Source organism: Periplaneta americana, chromosome 7, assembly GCF_040183065.1.
Source record: "Periplaneta americana isolate PAMFEO1 chromosome 7, P.americana_PAMFEO1_priV1, whole genome shotgun sequence".
NCBI lineage: Eukaryota > Metazoa > Arthropoda > Insecta > Blattodea > Blattidae > Periplaneta > Periplaneta americana.
Window position 1 is genome coordinate 26629386 of NC_091123.1, and position 17123 is coordinate 26646508.

General features: G+C 34.4%; 1 protein-coding gene across 7 annotated transcripts in view; it reads left to right on the forward strand.

Moving 5' to 3' along the window:
- LOC138703000 (protein phosphatase 1 regulatory subunit 12A-like) overlaps positions 1–17123 on the forward strand; it is a 227099-nt gene that overhangs the window by 65336 nt on the left and 144640 nt on the right. For 6 of the 7 annotated variants that reach the window (XM_069830483.1, XM_069830481.1, XM_069830487.1 and 3 more), the window contains exons 3-7: positions 3612–3730; positions 6279–6438; positions 10988–11132; positions 12119–12261; positions 13224–13414. In XM_069830483.1, coding sequence (XP_069686584.1) covers positions 3612–3730; positions 6279–6438; positions 10988–11132; positions 12119–12261; positions 13224–13414 — 758 coding nt within the window. The remainder of the gene's footprint in view (positions 1–3611; positions 3731–6278; positions 6439–10987; positions 11133–12118; positions 12262–13223; positions 13415–17123) is intronic. The other variant, XM_069830482.1, reaches the window with a different exon arrangement.

Sequence of the window (17123 nt, forward strand, 5' to 3'; positions counted from 1 at the left end):
AGAGATGATGGAAGTATTACTGGCACTATGTTCGATTCAAGTTAGTCGAGTATGACGAAGTTCGACATTCGTCATTGTTTGCTCTGCAGATGAAGCCCTGTCGTTTTTGTTCCATTTTGTTATAAAAATATTCTCTGTCCTCCACTCCCACTCCTTCATGTTTTAGCATAGACCTTGTGATTAGTTTTTCATATAAAATAAGATGAAGTTTGTAATGTCTTGGTTTCCGCTCTTATGTACGAACATTGCAGGACGCTATTTTAAACCGCTTAAGGATTTGAGCACATATCTTCCGATTAGTTTTTTCATATGGTATAAGACAAAGTTTGCAATGTTTTGGTTTCCTCTCTCATGTTGGAACTTTGCACATACTAGTCGGTACTTTGAACATATGCGTTTTCTAAATATATTTTGTTTGATTTATTTGTACGTATGTTTATATGAATGTTTAGTCATATTGATAAGAAAAATTACCTATGCTGATTACTATGCGTAACTTCGCAAGATATGTGCCTGATATCCTTATGCAGCTAAAGCGTAAAGGTGCAGGGAGAGGAGGATCTAAGAAGAAAGGCACCAAACATGTATAAGGAAGGGGAAAGATTGAACAAACGCAAAGGGAGCTTCAGTTCTACAAAGACTCGGCAAACATGAACCGAACAAAAGGCCTCTTACTGGTTTTTAATGGACTCGGTTATTTTAGTTTATATGCTTAACTTTCACGTACTGTTTGGATGCCAATGGAGTAGGACGATGTTTGTAGTATCTGGATATCCCCTCTCATATTCGAACATTGTACGACACTAGTATATGTATTGCGTGAAATTTGGGTGTAATATTTATCACTGAAATGTAAATGAATAAGCGTTATAAGTATCACTTTTCATTTGCTCCTACTTTCTACCACTGAGCAGAAATATATTAGAAATTTTTTCTCTTTCCACTCAGATCATTGCTGTATGCCATGTGGTTGCATTCCCGCATGTAATTAGCGTTTATTCTTGCCAGCATTAAATCAACAGAAAATTACTATAAAGACAGTAGATTTTTATTCAACTTATCTACTCTGCACACTATGTGGTCAATCACACATATAAGTCAACTGTGCTGGCACCTTAACAAAATTCGGTAATCATTTCTCACCGACTGCAAGTTCACCTCCTAATCTTTAGTAATAATATCGACAAAGAATGAAGATATGGTTTAATATTGTTCCTTACTGAGGCAAAAGAAGAACAGAAGGCGAAATCATTTCATGTTCATATTTTGTGTTATGAACTTGAAAATGAATTGTACAAATATCTACATGACGAAGGAAAATTCTGTAATCATTTTTGGATGTTTAAAAAATCGTTTGACGAATAATTGGACTACATGAAGACTGATAATACAGGAATCAACATAAAAATAAAAAAAAAAGTGCTCCCCAAATGAAGAGTGTTTTTTTGGTTGAAATCAGGGAAAAAAATGTATGGTTATCTTCTACTAGTTTTCTATTTGATGCTGTATTCTTCAGCATTGATATTATAATTTCACAATTATAAGGTATGGTTTTTTTCTACCTTGCAAGCCAGATATTCTCTGTTTATCTTATCTATTGACTTAACCGTTTCCAACAATTTATTTGCCATACAGTCAATAGAAACAACACTACTTGACCATTCTCTTGAATTGACTTGAGGATTAAAAGATACATCAATCAAGTTCCTCATTTAAAACAATGCTTTGTCTCCAGTCGGCCCGACTTCAGTCCCACTGACTACATTTACCCCATTTGAGAGATCACATTTACAGTAAGTTAAAACATTTCACAAAAAGTTGTGCTAATAGATCAATGCAATCGATTGCTCATATGGCTTGGTGTTGTGCACCATTTCATGATCTGTGCTAGATAACTGCTTAACACTTCACCCCTCCTCCAAAGAGAAAGAGAGTCTACTATCGTATGGTCACTAACTTCATATTTTACGAAGCAGTTTTTATATCTCCATTTTCGTCCTTCAAGTAAATATTATGTTGGGGAAGAATTATGTTCTATTTTATCAAAAGTTCTGATCAGCGTGGATGATTAATGCTAACATCCGAAGTTTAATTAATTGATTAACTAGTGAACTTACTCGTGTTAATTATGTAAGATTTGTCCAGCTTACAGCTGTTTCAGTGCTTCACGCACCATCCTCAGAGCCTACAAGATCACGGCGTCATCTCGAACTTCTCTGCCTGTTAAGTGGGTGTGTTTGATTGTTGAAAGGTTTTGAAGAGACAACATCGTAAGGAAGACAAAACAAAAGCTTAACAAACACAAAAACACGCAAAACACAACACAAACACAAGAACACAAGAAATACATCACACTAACATATGAAAACAAAAGCACACATAAGATCGCATCTTCATTCAGAAAGCAGAAATACAACATAACATACAGAACAGAAAACACACTACAAAGACATCTCAACACACAAAAAACACAAACAAATAAATACGACCACACAGGTGTATACAAACTCACATGTAATAGTTGCGATAAGTTCTACGTAAGACAGACAGGCAGATCATTCCAAACACGCTACAAAGAACACATTAAAGCAATAACCAGAGGACACAATACATCTACATACGCCGATCACATAACCAATGCCAACCATACATACAATAACATAAATACGGACATGGAAATCCTACACATACAACCCAAGAACCAAAAACTCGACACACTAGAACAATACGAAATATACAAACACACTAAAACACACCCTGATCAAATTTTCAACACACAGATCAATTTCAGTACACACACACTATTCGACTCCACTCTTCAACACCTTTCAACAATAAAACACACCCACTTAACAGGCAGAGAAGTTCGAGATGACGCCGTGATCTAGTATGCTCTGAGGATGGTGCGTGAAGCACTGAAACAGCTGTAAGCCGGACTAATCTTACATAATTAATATGAGTAAGTCCACTAGTTAATTAATTATATTCAAGTGTTAAAGTAGTGTACGCAAGATTCAAAATGGATCCGAAGTTTCTTTTTATAGTCTTACTTAAATAACAGAACTAATGCCGAATTATTATTAGATGGGAGAAAAAAACTATGAACTCTTTAAAAATGTTGTTTCTTTTTTATTTGCCTCATATTCTAATAAATGTGGTGTTCCTTTTTACACGCAGTCAAGTGAGATGTAACGTATTTGTAGATTGTTCTCGAAATTAGCTTGGAGAGGATGTACACAAAAGAAAACTGTGATTTTGTTTCTTTCCTCATCTTGGAGAGAAGGGGGAGGAAGTATCTCTCGAAATACTAAAGTGGGGCTAATCAGAATTGATTCCGGTTGTTGTGTCTGTTTATAATGTGAGATGTTATAGGAACAGGCAGACCATCATATATTCTCTATTCGAAATTACACTAGGCCTATTTAGAGTACAAATTTACTGCTTTAATGCACTGTTAAAACTATTTGAAGTGCTACAAAGTCCTGTTATTACTATATTTTTTGTTTAATAGAATGTAATGTCAAAAAGTTAATTTATGTGTTGTACATTTTGAAATTGTGTACAGTTATGTATCTATTGCAGTCACTTCATTCATATGCTACTTTTTTCAGGTACCTGATTGAGCATGGTGCAAATGTTGCAGCTGTTAACAATGACGCTGAACTGCCTTTAGATATTGCAGAATCAGACGAGATGGAAGACATGCTTCAGCAGAATATCAATGCACAAGGTAAGCAATTTAAAAGGAATGACTGCAAGATCTCGTTTCATATATAGCAATTTATTTAATGAAGGAAATTTAGAGGTAAAAGAAATACATAGTGAATTTAACTTCAGGTGTAATAACATAGTGACCATGGAATTCAAATGTTGATGTTTATAAATCTGTAACCATGTAGAACCCCAAAATTTTCTAAGAAAATTTAATCATGTATCTATATATCACAGAAACCGAAAAACAAAGTACGGTTTTCAAATTTACGCAAGCTCGAGTACTAAAATAATAAAAATGTCTCTTCCCATACCTATTATTATCTCTTTGCCAGTAGATCTCAGCTTCAGAAATGCAGTGACAGTAAAATACGTATTTTCTTGTACGAATGGAAAGTGTGCTGTCAAATCTTATTTAATATAACTCATAGAAGCTGATAGATGATGGAATTCACTAGTCACATGTGCAGCAGAAAGCAAGGTCACCACTTGAAATAACCTAGAACAAGCAAAAAAGGTTCTTGAAGAGCTTCAACAGAAAGGAGATGTACCTGCACTCCTCTTGCTGAGAATTGAACCCTGATCGATTTAGTACTAGAATTGAACCTGAACTCTAGTCGATTTAATACTGTATAGTGATTGTCTCAATTATCTATTTATTTAAATTTAAATATACAGAAGAATATAGTTACAAACAAACAAGAGAAATAGAAATAAAATAATACAAACAATATAAAAAAAGGAGATACAGTAGTATTAACAAAATTTGAGACCGAATGAGCAGCGCTTGTGTTCAGTCGCAGTTCAGATATAATATTAATAGGCCTATAAGAGAATATAAAATAAAATAGGAAATAGAATTAAAATTACAGTTACAGAAATTATATAATACAATATTAAGTAAGAGAAATATAGAAAATAAAAAAAATTAATAATAAAAATAAATAAGTAAAATAAAATAGGAACTAAAATTTAAATTACAGCGGCAATGTAATTATATAATATAATATTAACACTAGAGAAGAATAATATCGCACGTGAAAAGTAGGACTATATTTCAAAATTATAGAATACAAATATAATATAGGTTGATTAATTCATACACGTAGGCTATAAATTTATTTAATCAAATTGAAGATATTAACACGTTTCTAATTTTCTTGTTATATTATGTTAGTGGGTTACTTGTTAGAAGTTCTGGGTGTAATTTAGTTAAAGCATTGTACAACCGAGGGCCAAAATTAATGCTATGCTTTAGACAAGCAGATGTGAGACATTTAGGTTCTACTAATGTTGAATTAATATTTCGTCTTGTGTCATAATTATGTGTGTCTGTAATACAAACTTATTACGGTATGATTTTTATGATAAAATTTTAACAGCGTATACTTATAAATTTGTTCAATATTAAATACATTCAATTCAGAATAAATTAATTTAGTTGGATAATCGAAATGTTTCTTCAAATAAATTTTAATTATTTCTTTTTGTAGTAAATTTAACGGACTAAGATTAATTTCTATACTTCCACCCCAAACAATTATACCATATTGAATGATAGACTGAATAATGGCCAAATAAACATTTCGTAGAACTCTAATGGGTAAGTAGCATCGAAGATTAACGAATTTATAAATTGTTTTACAAAGCCTCTTACAAAGATGAGTAATGTGATGAGGCCATTTTAAATTCTGATCAATAATGATACCCAGATATTTGACATACGTGGCTTCTTTCAATGGTGGACATTTACAACTTTTGGGATCTAAACAATTTTCACTGTGTATTATTAGTCTATATTCATCGCTAAATTTTAAATCTGTATTCTGTTTTTGTTTGAATATTGTTTAAAATAGTGTAACTTGTCATCATCTTCATACAGGGATTAGGCACTTGTATCTCTTGAATTATATAGTGTCGAAATAACCAATCTTTACTGTATAATATAAACTCATCAGTTGTAAATGTTTTATAAATCATTTCATTTATTATATTCCATAGATTTTGCAACAGTATTGAAGCTCTAAGATGTGAAACAAGTCAAGAGTTACATAATTTTTTGGCAAGATGAGACCATTTTCAAGTATTTGTCCTAAAGTTCTTTTATGTGGTATTTGTCGAAATTATAATGTAGTGAATCCGAATTCACCTTTCTGATAATCCTACTTGTCTGTGGTGTAATAATCATGATGATCTGTAACACATTCTTTTATACTGTCCATCCATAAACCACAAAAGAAGTAAATTAAAATCATCAGTACCAGTTGCAGAAGACACAGCCCTGCAGCATATTGAATGGTGTAGTCAATATATACTGCAGGGCTGTGTCTCTCTGGCTTCTAGCAACAGGCATCTATAATGAACACCGATCAAAATACCCCTCATTTCTAGTGAAAAACAACAACTTAATAGACTACAGTGGACTATTGTGGACTTTATATTGTCAGCAAACAGCTGGATACATTAAGAAGATTGATAATGTAGTGAATGCCTTAGTCGTGTATTGCACTCTTGTGTTAGAGATTGTTTTTCCTGTGCATTGTGCTAAAGTTGTACATTTCGCTTAGGTATTGATTGTGATGAAGCACGTAATGAAGAAGAGAGAATGATGTTGGAAGATGCCAAGGAGTGGTTGAATGGTGGGGATATGGAAGACTTACCACATCCCAAAACCGGAGCCACAGCCCTCCATGTTGCCGCAGCCAAAGGGTACATCAAAGTTATGAGGTAACTTTCATATTGCACATGATAACAGGTTAAGACTGTGTTATAAAATAGTAATATTAAAAATTCTCAAGTTATTCTTCTTAGTCTCATGGTTACCATGCTTGCCACTCTATCCCAAATATCACAGGTTCAGATCCACATGGCATGGAAGTGAAAGCAAAGATCGCCATAGGTTTATGACACGTAATAAAACTCTGGAAAAAATGACTAGCTAGTCCTTTTAACCTCATCACGTTTCCTATTTTGCTGACGTGTGTCTGTGGGTCAACATTTTATGAGACCACAGAGGGCTTTGTTGGATAAAGCTGGAAACAAAATATGTTGTTGTTGTTTTCTAATGCCGGGCGTTTGACAGTAAAGTCATTTGACCTCTTGCACTCCAATATTTTTCAAAGATATTATCATGGCCAGCGACTGAAGCACAGATTTTGAGGTGTTCCGAATCCATTTCTTGGTTTGAGTTGCACAATGGGCAGTTAGGGGACTGATATATTCCAATTCTATGCAGGTGTTTGGCCAAACAATCATGGCCTGTTACCAATCTAAATGCAGCTACAGACGATTTGCGTGGTAAATCTGGAATTAACTGTGGATTATGATGCAGAGAGTTCCATTTTTTCCCTTGTGATTGTGTTATCAAATTTTGTATGTTGAAGCCTAAGTATGTCGATTTAATATATATTTTCACAGAGTAATACGTAGATTTAGTAACAGGTCTGTAAGTAGTAGTGCTGCCCTTCTTTGCTAAAGCATCCGCATTCTCGTTTCCCAGGATTCCACAATGGGATGGTATCCATTGGAATACATTTCTTTTATTGAGTGATATTAATTGAGAGAGCATTTTAGGAAACAAAATATGTTGTTGTTTTCTAATGCCAGGCATTTGACAACAGAGTCATTTGACCTCTTGCACTCCAATATTATGAAAATGGCAAGTTGTAGCCGATTTAAGTGAACACCGTATTTTAACATTTTGGTGGCTACTTCATTCACACACAACCCCCAGAATGTCCGGAGGACCACACCTGCTGTTGGTCGACGGGTCCATTGGACCTAGCTGGGAGATCTTGTTGAACACCAGCTTTCCCTCCTTAAGCCACTGGAGGACGATTTTAGTGCCATAGCAGGTCAGCATTAGGAACAGAAAAGTAGACAGAGGAGGAAGGAAAGTGAAATGAACCCCTAGGCCTCGAATGCTCTAATGCCGTCGGGGTCGAAGAAAGTAAGAGTTCAATCAGAGGACTGGATAGGAAAGGGTAAAGAGGGAATTAGGTATTGAATAGAAGAAAATTATACCAAATTCAGTCATTAACTCATCAAGCTGACCAGTGCTAATTGATGAGTAGCCCCTCCCTTTAGTTCAGCTTGTAAAATCATGCTTACTAACAGCTGCACCATGGGAAGGTAGGGATGGGACATTGGGTATTTGTCAAGGTTGGTTCCTTAAAGCCTTCAATGGGAAGGATTAATGGCTCTCCCCCCTGTATCCGACAGATACCCTTTTGCAGCCAAAATATAAAAAATTGAATACTTTAGTCCCTCAAACACCGTAGTATCTAATAAACTGAATAAGTAAATCATTACAAAAATATTATTTGAATTATGGAGAATGAGTGTTTGGACACGAGACTTCGATATAAATGTACAATGGCAACAAAATCATGACATGCTTTATCTTATTAAATCAGAGCTGATATTATTTGTTTACTGACACATTAAATCTTTATGTTATAGCATTTATTAAAACAGTACGAAATAAAAAGTAAGGACGCGTGTGTTTAGTTTTAAAGTAAAAAAAAAAAAAAACTCGCAAAATGAAGTATAAAAATATCTCAGTAACGAGTTGGAGTAAGCCAAGCAACTGACAAGTAACACATCTAACAATGTTGACAACTCACGTCACTAGTTTATGCAATAAGATAAAGAAGTGTTCAGACCATACACCATGAAGCAGTAGCACAATGTAGCTTTTTGTCTCTTTGCTAAGTTTAAGCAACGTGTATATGCGTCTTCTCCCACCTCCAAACAAAACTACCACCACCATACGAATGGAGGTTTCGTATATTTGTGGTACATGGTTATGTTATGGCGAGTTAATAAAACATATATTATATAAATACAGTGTAAACAACTTTGTTGTGAATATATTTTTCTAGTATTGCTCTTAAAATGAAACAGGTGTGCAGAGTGTTGCTTGAAAAGAATATTATTATAGAGAGAAGAATCCAAAAAGGGTAGCTGTCCTTGAAAAAGGGGTACCGAGCAGTAACAGCACCTAAATTAATTGTAGATCAACAATTGTAGTTTCTAATGGGAGAAGATATCAACTAACAAAACATGGAATGATAGAGACATGTGCGTCTTTAACTGACTACATGAAGAGGGCATGATGGGAGGAGGAGGAGGAGGAGGAGGATGATGATGATGATGATGATGGTGTGATGATGATGATGATGATATGTATGTAGGTAATTGAGGTTTCACATAATTGAGGATATTGGCAACATTTTTCACTAATTGTTAGCAAAACACTGTATATATTGGATTGGTGCACAGTTTGTAGCGTTTTTCTGTACTTTCATTCATTACAAACTGTTGCCCAACATAAGTGTGGATATTTATTTCATAATGGAATGAGTACTAAATCATTCTTGAAGTTGGCATATACTCATTATTGGAGTCCGGATTTACATGATTTATAAAGTTTGAAATATGCATGCAAATATGCTGTATAAATCTTAAATAAACAATATAAATTTAGAAAAATAACAACTCATAAATGTTTTTGCCTTCACATGGAATAAAAATATGTCAATTTTTAAACCTCAATGCATGCACAATTTTTTTGAAGTCATGTAAAACATCGTGCATTGCAATAAGACACAATTACGTAAACAAGTAACTTGAGTTTCACTGAAGTATAAAATTTCTATCTTTCATCTACATTAAAGCTGAGAATTTTATTGTAGAAAACAATGAATGTCATCTTCATGTTTTCCGTGGTGAATCTCTTACGCCAATCAAAAAACAGATTTTTGTACATTGAGAATGACCTCTCACATCACAAGAAGTCAAAAGTGTATGGGATGAATTCCATATTTCTTCTTGTGTCAACTTCTCTGCTGTTTCATCACCATAACAATATTGCTATCGTACAAACAAAATGTTATCTAGTATTTTTTGCAAGCACTGATTGAAATTTTTCAGAAACTTTTTTGCAATTCTGTATGTTCCAAGAGTCAAAGTATAATAATAACATTTTGAACTAAGAACAAGGATTCTTGCAGTGGTGAACACTGTGCTTTCATTTTTGTTACTGTTTCAGGTAGACTGATTCACATGGTACTAAAACAAATGAACTACGCATAATGTTGTGTGTTCACTGGAATGAATCATTCTTTATTGATTAAGTTTTGGAGAATTGTTAAATATGCCACTTTTTTGTATTAAAAAGGAAAATATACATCAGAATATGTCCAGGATATGCAATTCTTATACTGGAATAGAAAAATATGCATGCAATGTAAAAAATCTTAAAATATGCAGTTATATGCACTAATAAATATATGATAAGTGTGTGTGTGTATCTAATACTCTGGATTTAACAATGAAGTCATCATCCTTCTTGCTTCCCAATATTTTGAGCTGATTTGAACCATTTTCTTGAAGGACACCATGTTTTTAAGAGTTGGCGGTTGTACTGTCCTTTCTCAACCTCCTATATGAAAGGAGGACCACACCTGTCTTTGGTCAGCGGGTCCTTCGGACCTAGCCGGGAGGGCTTACTTCAGTCCACCGACCGTTCCCACCTCTGCCTCCTGTGGGACGCGTCTCTATGCCATGACAGGCTAGCATAGATAATTACCTGTTGGTCCACGGGAGATATTTCATTTCTCTCCTACCACTCATTTCTGAGAAGCATTCCCCGATCCGCCACCTGGGGACGCGCCCTCTAGGGGTTACAGGTTCCCCCGAGGGATATATGATAAGTGATTACTATTGTCATGATAATCGAAGAAACTGTGTTTGCATAATTATGTTAAAGTAGTTTGCATGCAGTATGCATTTTGCATAAAAGTCCAATGTAGAGGGGACTGAGTATATAATGTTTTGAATAGTTAAATTTTATTCAGAAGCTACTCTTCTCTTAACCCCTCTCCAAACCCTTTTTTGTGAGTGCACTGGCTCGTACTCGATTAATTATCCTGACCCAAGCATTCCCTCTAAGAGTAATGTGCTGAAGCTGTAGATCACTTTGTCAGATGAGGTGTTGCTTGTAGTGCTCATGGAAGTGGACCTTCTTTCCACCAAGGATGGTTGTAATGGTTGAGAAATGATGGAATGATGGCAAGGAAACGGGAACAGGTCGTGAAAAACTGCCCCCGACACAGTATTTGTCCACTACAAGTTCCACTTGGACTGTCAAGGATGTGAAACTGGAAAACCATGCTCTAGCCACTTGGCTAAAAGTACGTCTGGAAAAGCTGTACTTATCAGTAATTTTAAACCGTGTAACTTTGTACTTACATAGCCTGTTTTCTTTTTCCAGTGTACTCCTTCAAGGAGGATCAAATGTAAACTCCCAAGACTTCGATGGCTGGACAGCCTTACATGCTGCAGCACATTGGGGACAAAGGGAAGCCTGTGAGATGCTAGTGGAGGATTTCTGTGATATGGACATGAAGAACTATGTGGTAGGTAACTATCAATTTCTCTCTTGTTCTGCTTAGTGTCGAACATGAGGTTAACTAATCATTATATAAACACTAAAAATTGTGCAAATCTAATCTTTCAGGTAAAGCTTCCTGTAAAGCAGATTTGAATAATTTCAAGGGAAATATTCTTCTGGGGCTGGGTATCGATCCCGGGACCTCTGGTTGAACGTACCAGTGCTCTGCCAACTGAGCTACCCGAGAACTCCACCCGACACCGTCTCAACTTTTCCCTTTATATCCACACAACTCGCGTGGGCTGATGAAATGCCAGAGACCCACATCGAGTGCACACAAACTCTGTGTGACTTGAAATTGTGGTTTTCTGTGAACGTACACAGTGACGTGTATATTATGCAAATCTAATCTTTCAGGTAAAGCTTCCTGTAAAGCAGATTTGAATAATTTCTAGGGAAAAATTGTTCCGGGGCCGGGTATCGATCCCGGGACCTCTGGTCACTGTGTATGTTAACAGAAAACCACAATTTCAAGTCACACAGAGTTTGTGTGCACTCGATGTGGGTCTCTGGCATTTCGTCAGCCCACACGAGTTGTGTGGATATAAAGAAAAAGTTGAGATGGTGTCGGGTGGAGTTCCCGGGTAGCTCAGTTGGCAGAGCGCTGGTACGTTTAACCAAAGGTCCCGGGATCGATACCCGGCCCCGGAACAATTTTTCCCTTGAAATTATACTAAAAATTGTGGTTATGAAAGCTAAACATTCGTATGTATTCTCTTAACAGTTAACGGTAAAGTTTCTATTTAAATACAAAAACATCTGCATAACTTAATTTTAATTATTTTCTAACAGTTGAGCTATTTATTTATTTATTTTTTTTTTTGTAAATATGTTTTTATGAATTTAAAAAGAAGCTAGTAATTTTGAGCTTTTGGAACATTACAGCAGTCTATATCAATTAAAATATTTTTGTTTACACAATATTATCACAATCTATTTTTTATTGTGCAGGGTCAAACTGCATTTGACGTCGCAGACCCTGAAATGTTCAGATTTCTGGAAGAATTGAAAAAGAAACAAGCCACCGCCCAGAGAGATCATGGTGACATTAATTCAATACTCCAAAAGAAGGGGGCCACCACACCAAAGAGACGGTCAGTTTCAATTCTTCCTATAGCATGTTACTCCTTACATGTTTGTTTACCTTTGTTTGTATGTGGCAACTTCTTTCAATTATTTGCGAATGTGTTAAAGGTATGAATAAGTGCATGATATTTAAGAATATTCTAAGTTCTGTAATAAAATAAAATGAAAATAACGTGAAAACTAGCAAATGATGGTTCATTGAAAGATTGAACTAATCCACTGCCAACTTAATAAAAAGAGGACGTGCATTTTGGATCATCAATTTTGATTATACTGTTTCAGATGAAAATTAGTTATGTAAAATGAAGTATAACAAAGTTTATGCGATAAATCTTGGTTAATATAGGCTACTTACTTTCCTTCTCTTTCAATCACATTCCAGCATTAGCTCAGTTGTTAAGTGTGAGATTGGTAATTTAATCATTCCTGTTGAGACTGATCTAGGTGAGACTTTTTTTTTTTCTTTCATTATAAGAAGTTTAAAAGCGTATATTTTGATGCTACAAAACAGATTTTGAAATTTTTATGGGGAAAAGAATAAACATCTTCAGTATCTATAATTCAACTCTATAAAGTAACTTTTTTATGAACTGTTGGTCATATTTTATTCACTTTATATCAGTGAGTCAGTTTGTAATAAAAGTTAATGGACTTTCATTGACATAAATCTGCTTATCCAGCACTACACACGTTTTGCAAAGAGCAGATTTTTTACAAAACGTGCAGACAGACTTGATGAAGATATATGGATGCTATTTACATATTTATTATGTGCATGAACTCGATCCAAGTGACAAAAAGGAATTTGTGATATGGAATTCTAGCATGTGTAACATTTGATAGTGTTTGTTAATTTTATACGTGTGTGCCCTTGTTTTTCACCCCGTATGTGATATCTGATTGTAAACCCTTCTCCCGTAAATGTATGCAATTGTTATGTATTAATTGTGACAGGTACTATGGTTTGTAGGTCCTCAATAACCAGAATGTCCGTGACTGACAAGTCAAATCTAATCAATAAGGATGCATCGTCAGAGCGCCAACTCCTTGACCGAAGCATAACTGAGGAGAGCAGTAACAAAGTGAAGAAAGTAGAGCTAGAAATTGAAACTGAATCGGAAAAAGAAGATGCCAGCATACCACCTCCAGAAAATGAAGTTGGTAAGGAGAAGAATGTTCTGTCATTTGTATCAAGTTACACTTTATGGTTGGGCCTGTGTTTTCAAGAAGGCATATACAAAAGTCCTTGAATTCATGTGTATCATTCTGAAATGTAGTAGTAAAACTCGATTAGTTTTATTTATTTTTAGTGAGAGTTTTTCTTACATCATGTAATGAGATTGTGAGCAATCTATCATAGTTTTATATATATCTAGTCAGTTTTTACTGGGACTTTTTTGCTTCTATTATCGTGTTCTTTCAACCATGTAAGTTTGTGCCATCCTTTTTTATACATCCTGTATACTCTTCTTGAACTAAAATGGAACATTAGATTTTACGTATTATATGGATTGATCGATATTTTTTGACAAATACTTCACACTCTATTTTCTTCTCTTTTAATAATTTCTTCTTTCTAATCTCTCGTGTGTTCATTGCCTAGTCTTGAATAGCTACAATCAGTGTCTCTGTTTTCCTTTATAGTTATATTGCGTGATTCAATTAACTTCATCTAAGTGACAGTGCAAGATTTTATATTTTATTTTTTATTCTTTTCTACAGGTCTCCAGACATCATGTGGGTTTTATTATATTCATTTCTTCATACTCTCAAAAATGTTAAATAATGGATTTATTTACTGTTTTCGGTAATGATTTTCGTGTTTCTTATTTTGAAACTAGAACTTATCACACTCTTCGCTGTATTAATCATAACGAAGAATCTCATTTCAGCTGCTAGGAACTGCTACACAATGTGACGTGTTTTTGTAGGTCTTTGAATTTGTATAAGAACTTCTTTGCAGAGCCCAACTTCATGCAGGTGTATAAAAGGCATTAAAGACTTCCATTCATATGATGAATGTTTGCACCAATTGTAGTTTCCACAGTTTTTTCCCCCATGGCTAAATTTTTATATTTTGATAGTCTTCTATCTAATAACACCTCATCTGGGTGATATTTGACTGTCTTTGTTAGTTGGTACAACTGATTTATTCCAGTACATCAGAATTAAGAATCTAGAACTGCTTATTTGATTATACTTATAATATGGCTAGCAGTGAGATGATATTATTAGTATTATATTATTATTATTATTATTATTATTATTATTATTATTATTATTATTATTGATGTTATTTCCTGCTATGCCTGTATCTTTCGAGAGGTGCTGTGTTAATCATTGCTTGTCGTCAAATATATGATTGAATATTATGAGAGACTGCATTCAGGACTTCAGTCAGATTTGTCATTATTCATTGGACCAATCATTTATCTTGAGCACTAACTATATATGTTACTTGGCTTTCCTGTGCTTTAAGCATACATAATAGGTGTGAAAGCAACTAAGAAAGGTTTTATTGTATGGCTTTTAATGCCTATTACAATAGCCAATTAACGTTTGGTACTAATTGGTATTTGCTTATTATACAGATTTCTTCTTTATGTAAAAACGTTTGTGGTTACTTTATGCTGTAAATACAAAGTTTTGTAAGTCTAAGTTGTGAAACCTAAGTCGTCATACGTTTTTTGTGCTTGCGTTGAAATTTAGGTAAAAGCATTATGTTGATATTTAGTATCCATCTGTAGAAAATAGAGTTGGGTCCTCGATACTTTTGATACCTCAATGCTTGACAGTATTAAGAGCAGTTGATACTTTTAGGAAAAAAGACTAAGTTTTCGATAATTTTTACCTTTTTTCCATTTCAATGGTGGATTGATTATACAGTGAAACCTGCCTTTGCGGTCACTTCATTTAAACGGCCACCTGGCCAAAAGGCCAATTTTCTCTGGAACCAATTGGATTTTCCCTAAGATCAATACAAATTTTCTCATTATTTAGCTGCCACCTCATGCTTCGGCCAGCGGCCGGGGTCTCTTTGGATTGGAACCTGACTATAACAGTCACTGTCCAACAAAAATTTTTTTCATGGATACTGTCTGACTTATTTTTTCGATGGACAGAGAGCAATATCACGAGTACAATAGCTAAGTGTACAACAGTACACCCTCCATATCTTGGGGTTAGTTGGTTAGTTTTATGACTCTTTTGTCACTTTCCACTCCGACCCTGCACAGCTATAAATTCTTACTCGTTTTTAAAGGATTGAAACACGGACGTCTTCTATCGAAAATGTCACAGTATGTTTTAGGTCAGTAGTTAACCATTCGAATTTTTTTTTCGAATTTTTTTTCTCCTCTTTCCATCTTTTTCTATTTGGACCAGCTTTTACGAATTTTTCTTCTTTTCATTCAGTTGATTCAGAGGAACTATGACGTTAGTTTGAGTCTAACAATAAATCTAGAGTGGTATTAAGTTTAGAGGTGAGACGAAAAATGATTGAAGAAAGTGAGAAGGGAACATCTGCGAGAAAAATTGCAGAAATATTCAAATGTGAAAGGACACAAATACACGGTATAATTAAGATGAAATATTAAAACAATGGGAGGAATATATGCATGGTGGCCAAAAAAGAAGAGAGAATCTGTGTTTAGTAATGTGAATGATTTCGTTTACGAATGATTCAAGTGTGCGAGGGCGATGAAATTGAGTTTTGAAAAGGCTAGTTGCAAGAATGGAAGAGGCTGACATTAATATGCACGATTGTTGTATGCGCACAGTACTAAAAAGTCAATGAAATTCAGTATTTTCATGCTCATTCATAAAAAACCGCAACCTTAATCAAGCGGCCACCTGATAAAACGGCCATTTTACAAGGTAACTTCAGATGGTCACTTTAGACAGGTTTCACTGTACTTAGTTTATGGGATCATGTGGTATATACATGTATCTTCCTTATTTTACAGAAATATGCTGTCTTTTCCAATATAAAAGTATTTTAGAATAGAGATTTAAAATAAAATAATTCTAACCCCTGACAAACCAAAAATTAGAATAGCCCCAGTTGTGGGGTAGAGAAATTCCTCAATAGCAGTAGCTACATAAGAGAAATTTGTAGGGAAAAAAGTTTGGTATTGCCAACATCTTTTCAGAATAGTTTAAATCTAGGAACTCCTTATTTCTTAAGGTACTTACCTGTCCTTGGGAGAAAAATTTGCAGTTTTTATCCATATTTTAAAAGCTCTCTTTTCCCTGATTACTTGACATATAATTCAGAACTTTCACACAAAATAAACCCCTCAAATATTTTTGGGAGATCTAGGAGGCGAAAACTTAAATTTGTTTTAGTTCTTGGCTCACAGTTTTAATGTTAGAACAAAATTTCTTTTGCTGTCTTACTCCTAAAAGAACGCAAGTAAACTGTGAAAATAGTTTTTCCTTACCTTATCCCATTAAAAAATGTTATTGAATAATCTTAAGGATCCAATCCAAATATTACATTACCATTTATATTTTGGCCATTCTATGGTTCTATTGGGTTTGCATTTCTCTGGATTTTTTGCTTTTCTGTATTTAATATTTTTTCTCTTTCTAATCATTCTGTAGTGTTTTTATTCTGGATCTTTATGGCCACGCTCATTGAGGTCAGATTATTTTGTTAAAAGTATATGTGTATATATTATTTTATTTTTTTTTAATTTCAAACATAAAAATAAGAATTTAAGATCTTGAAGTTTTAAATTAACTTTCTTAAGCAGTAGAACACTGTTTGTAGTTTGGCACTTAGCTACGTTAATCAGCTTCATTTTATGCATGAATGATGAAAATATCTCAATTCTAAGTGCATTTTGTGTTAACATTGGCGTTGTAA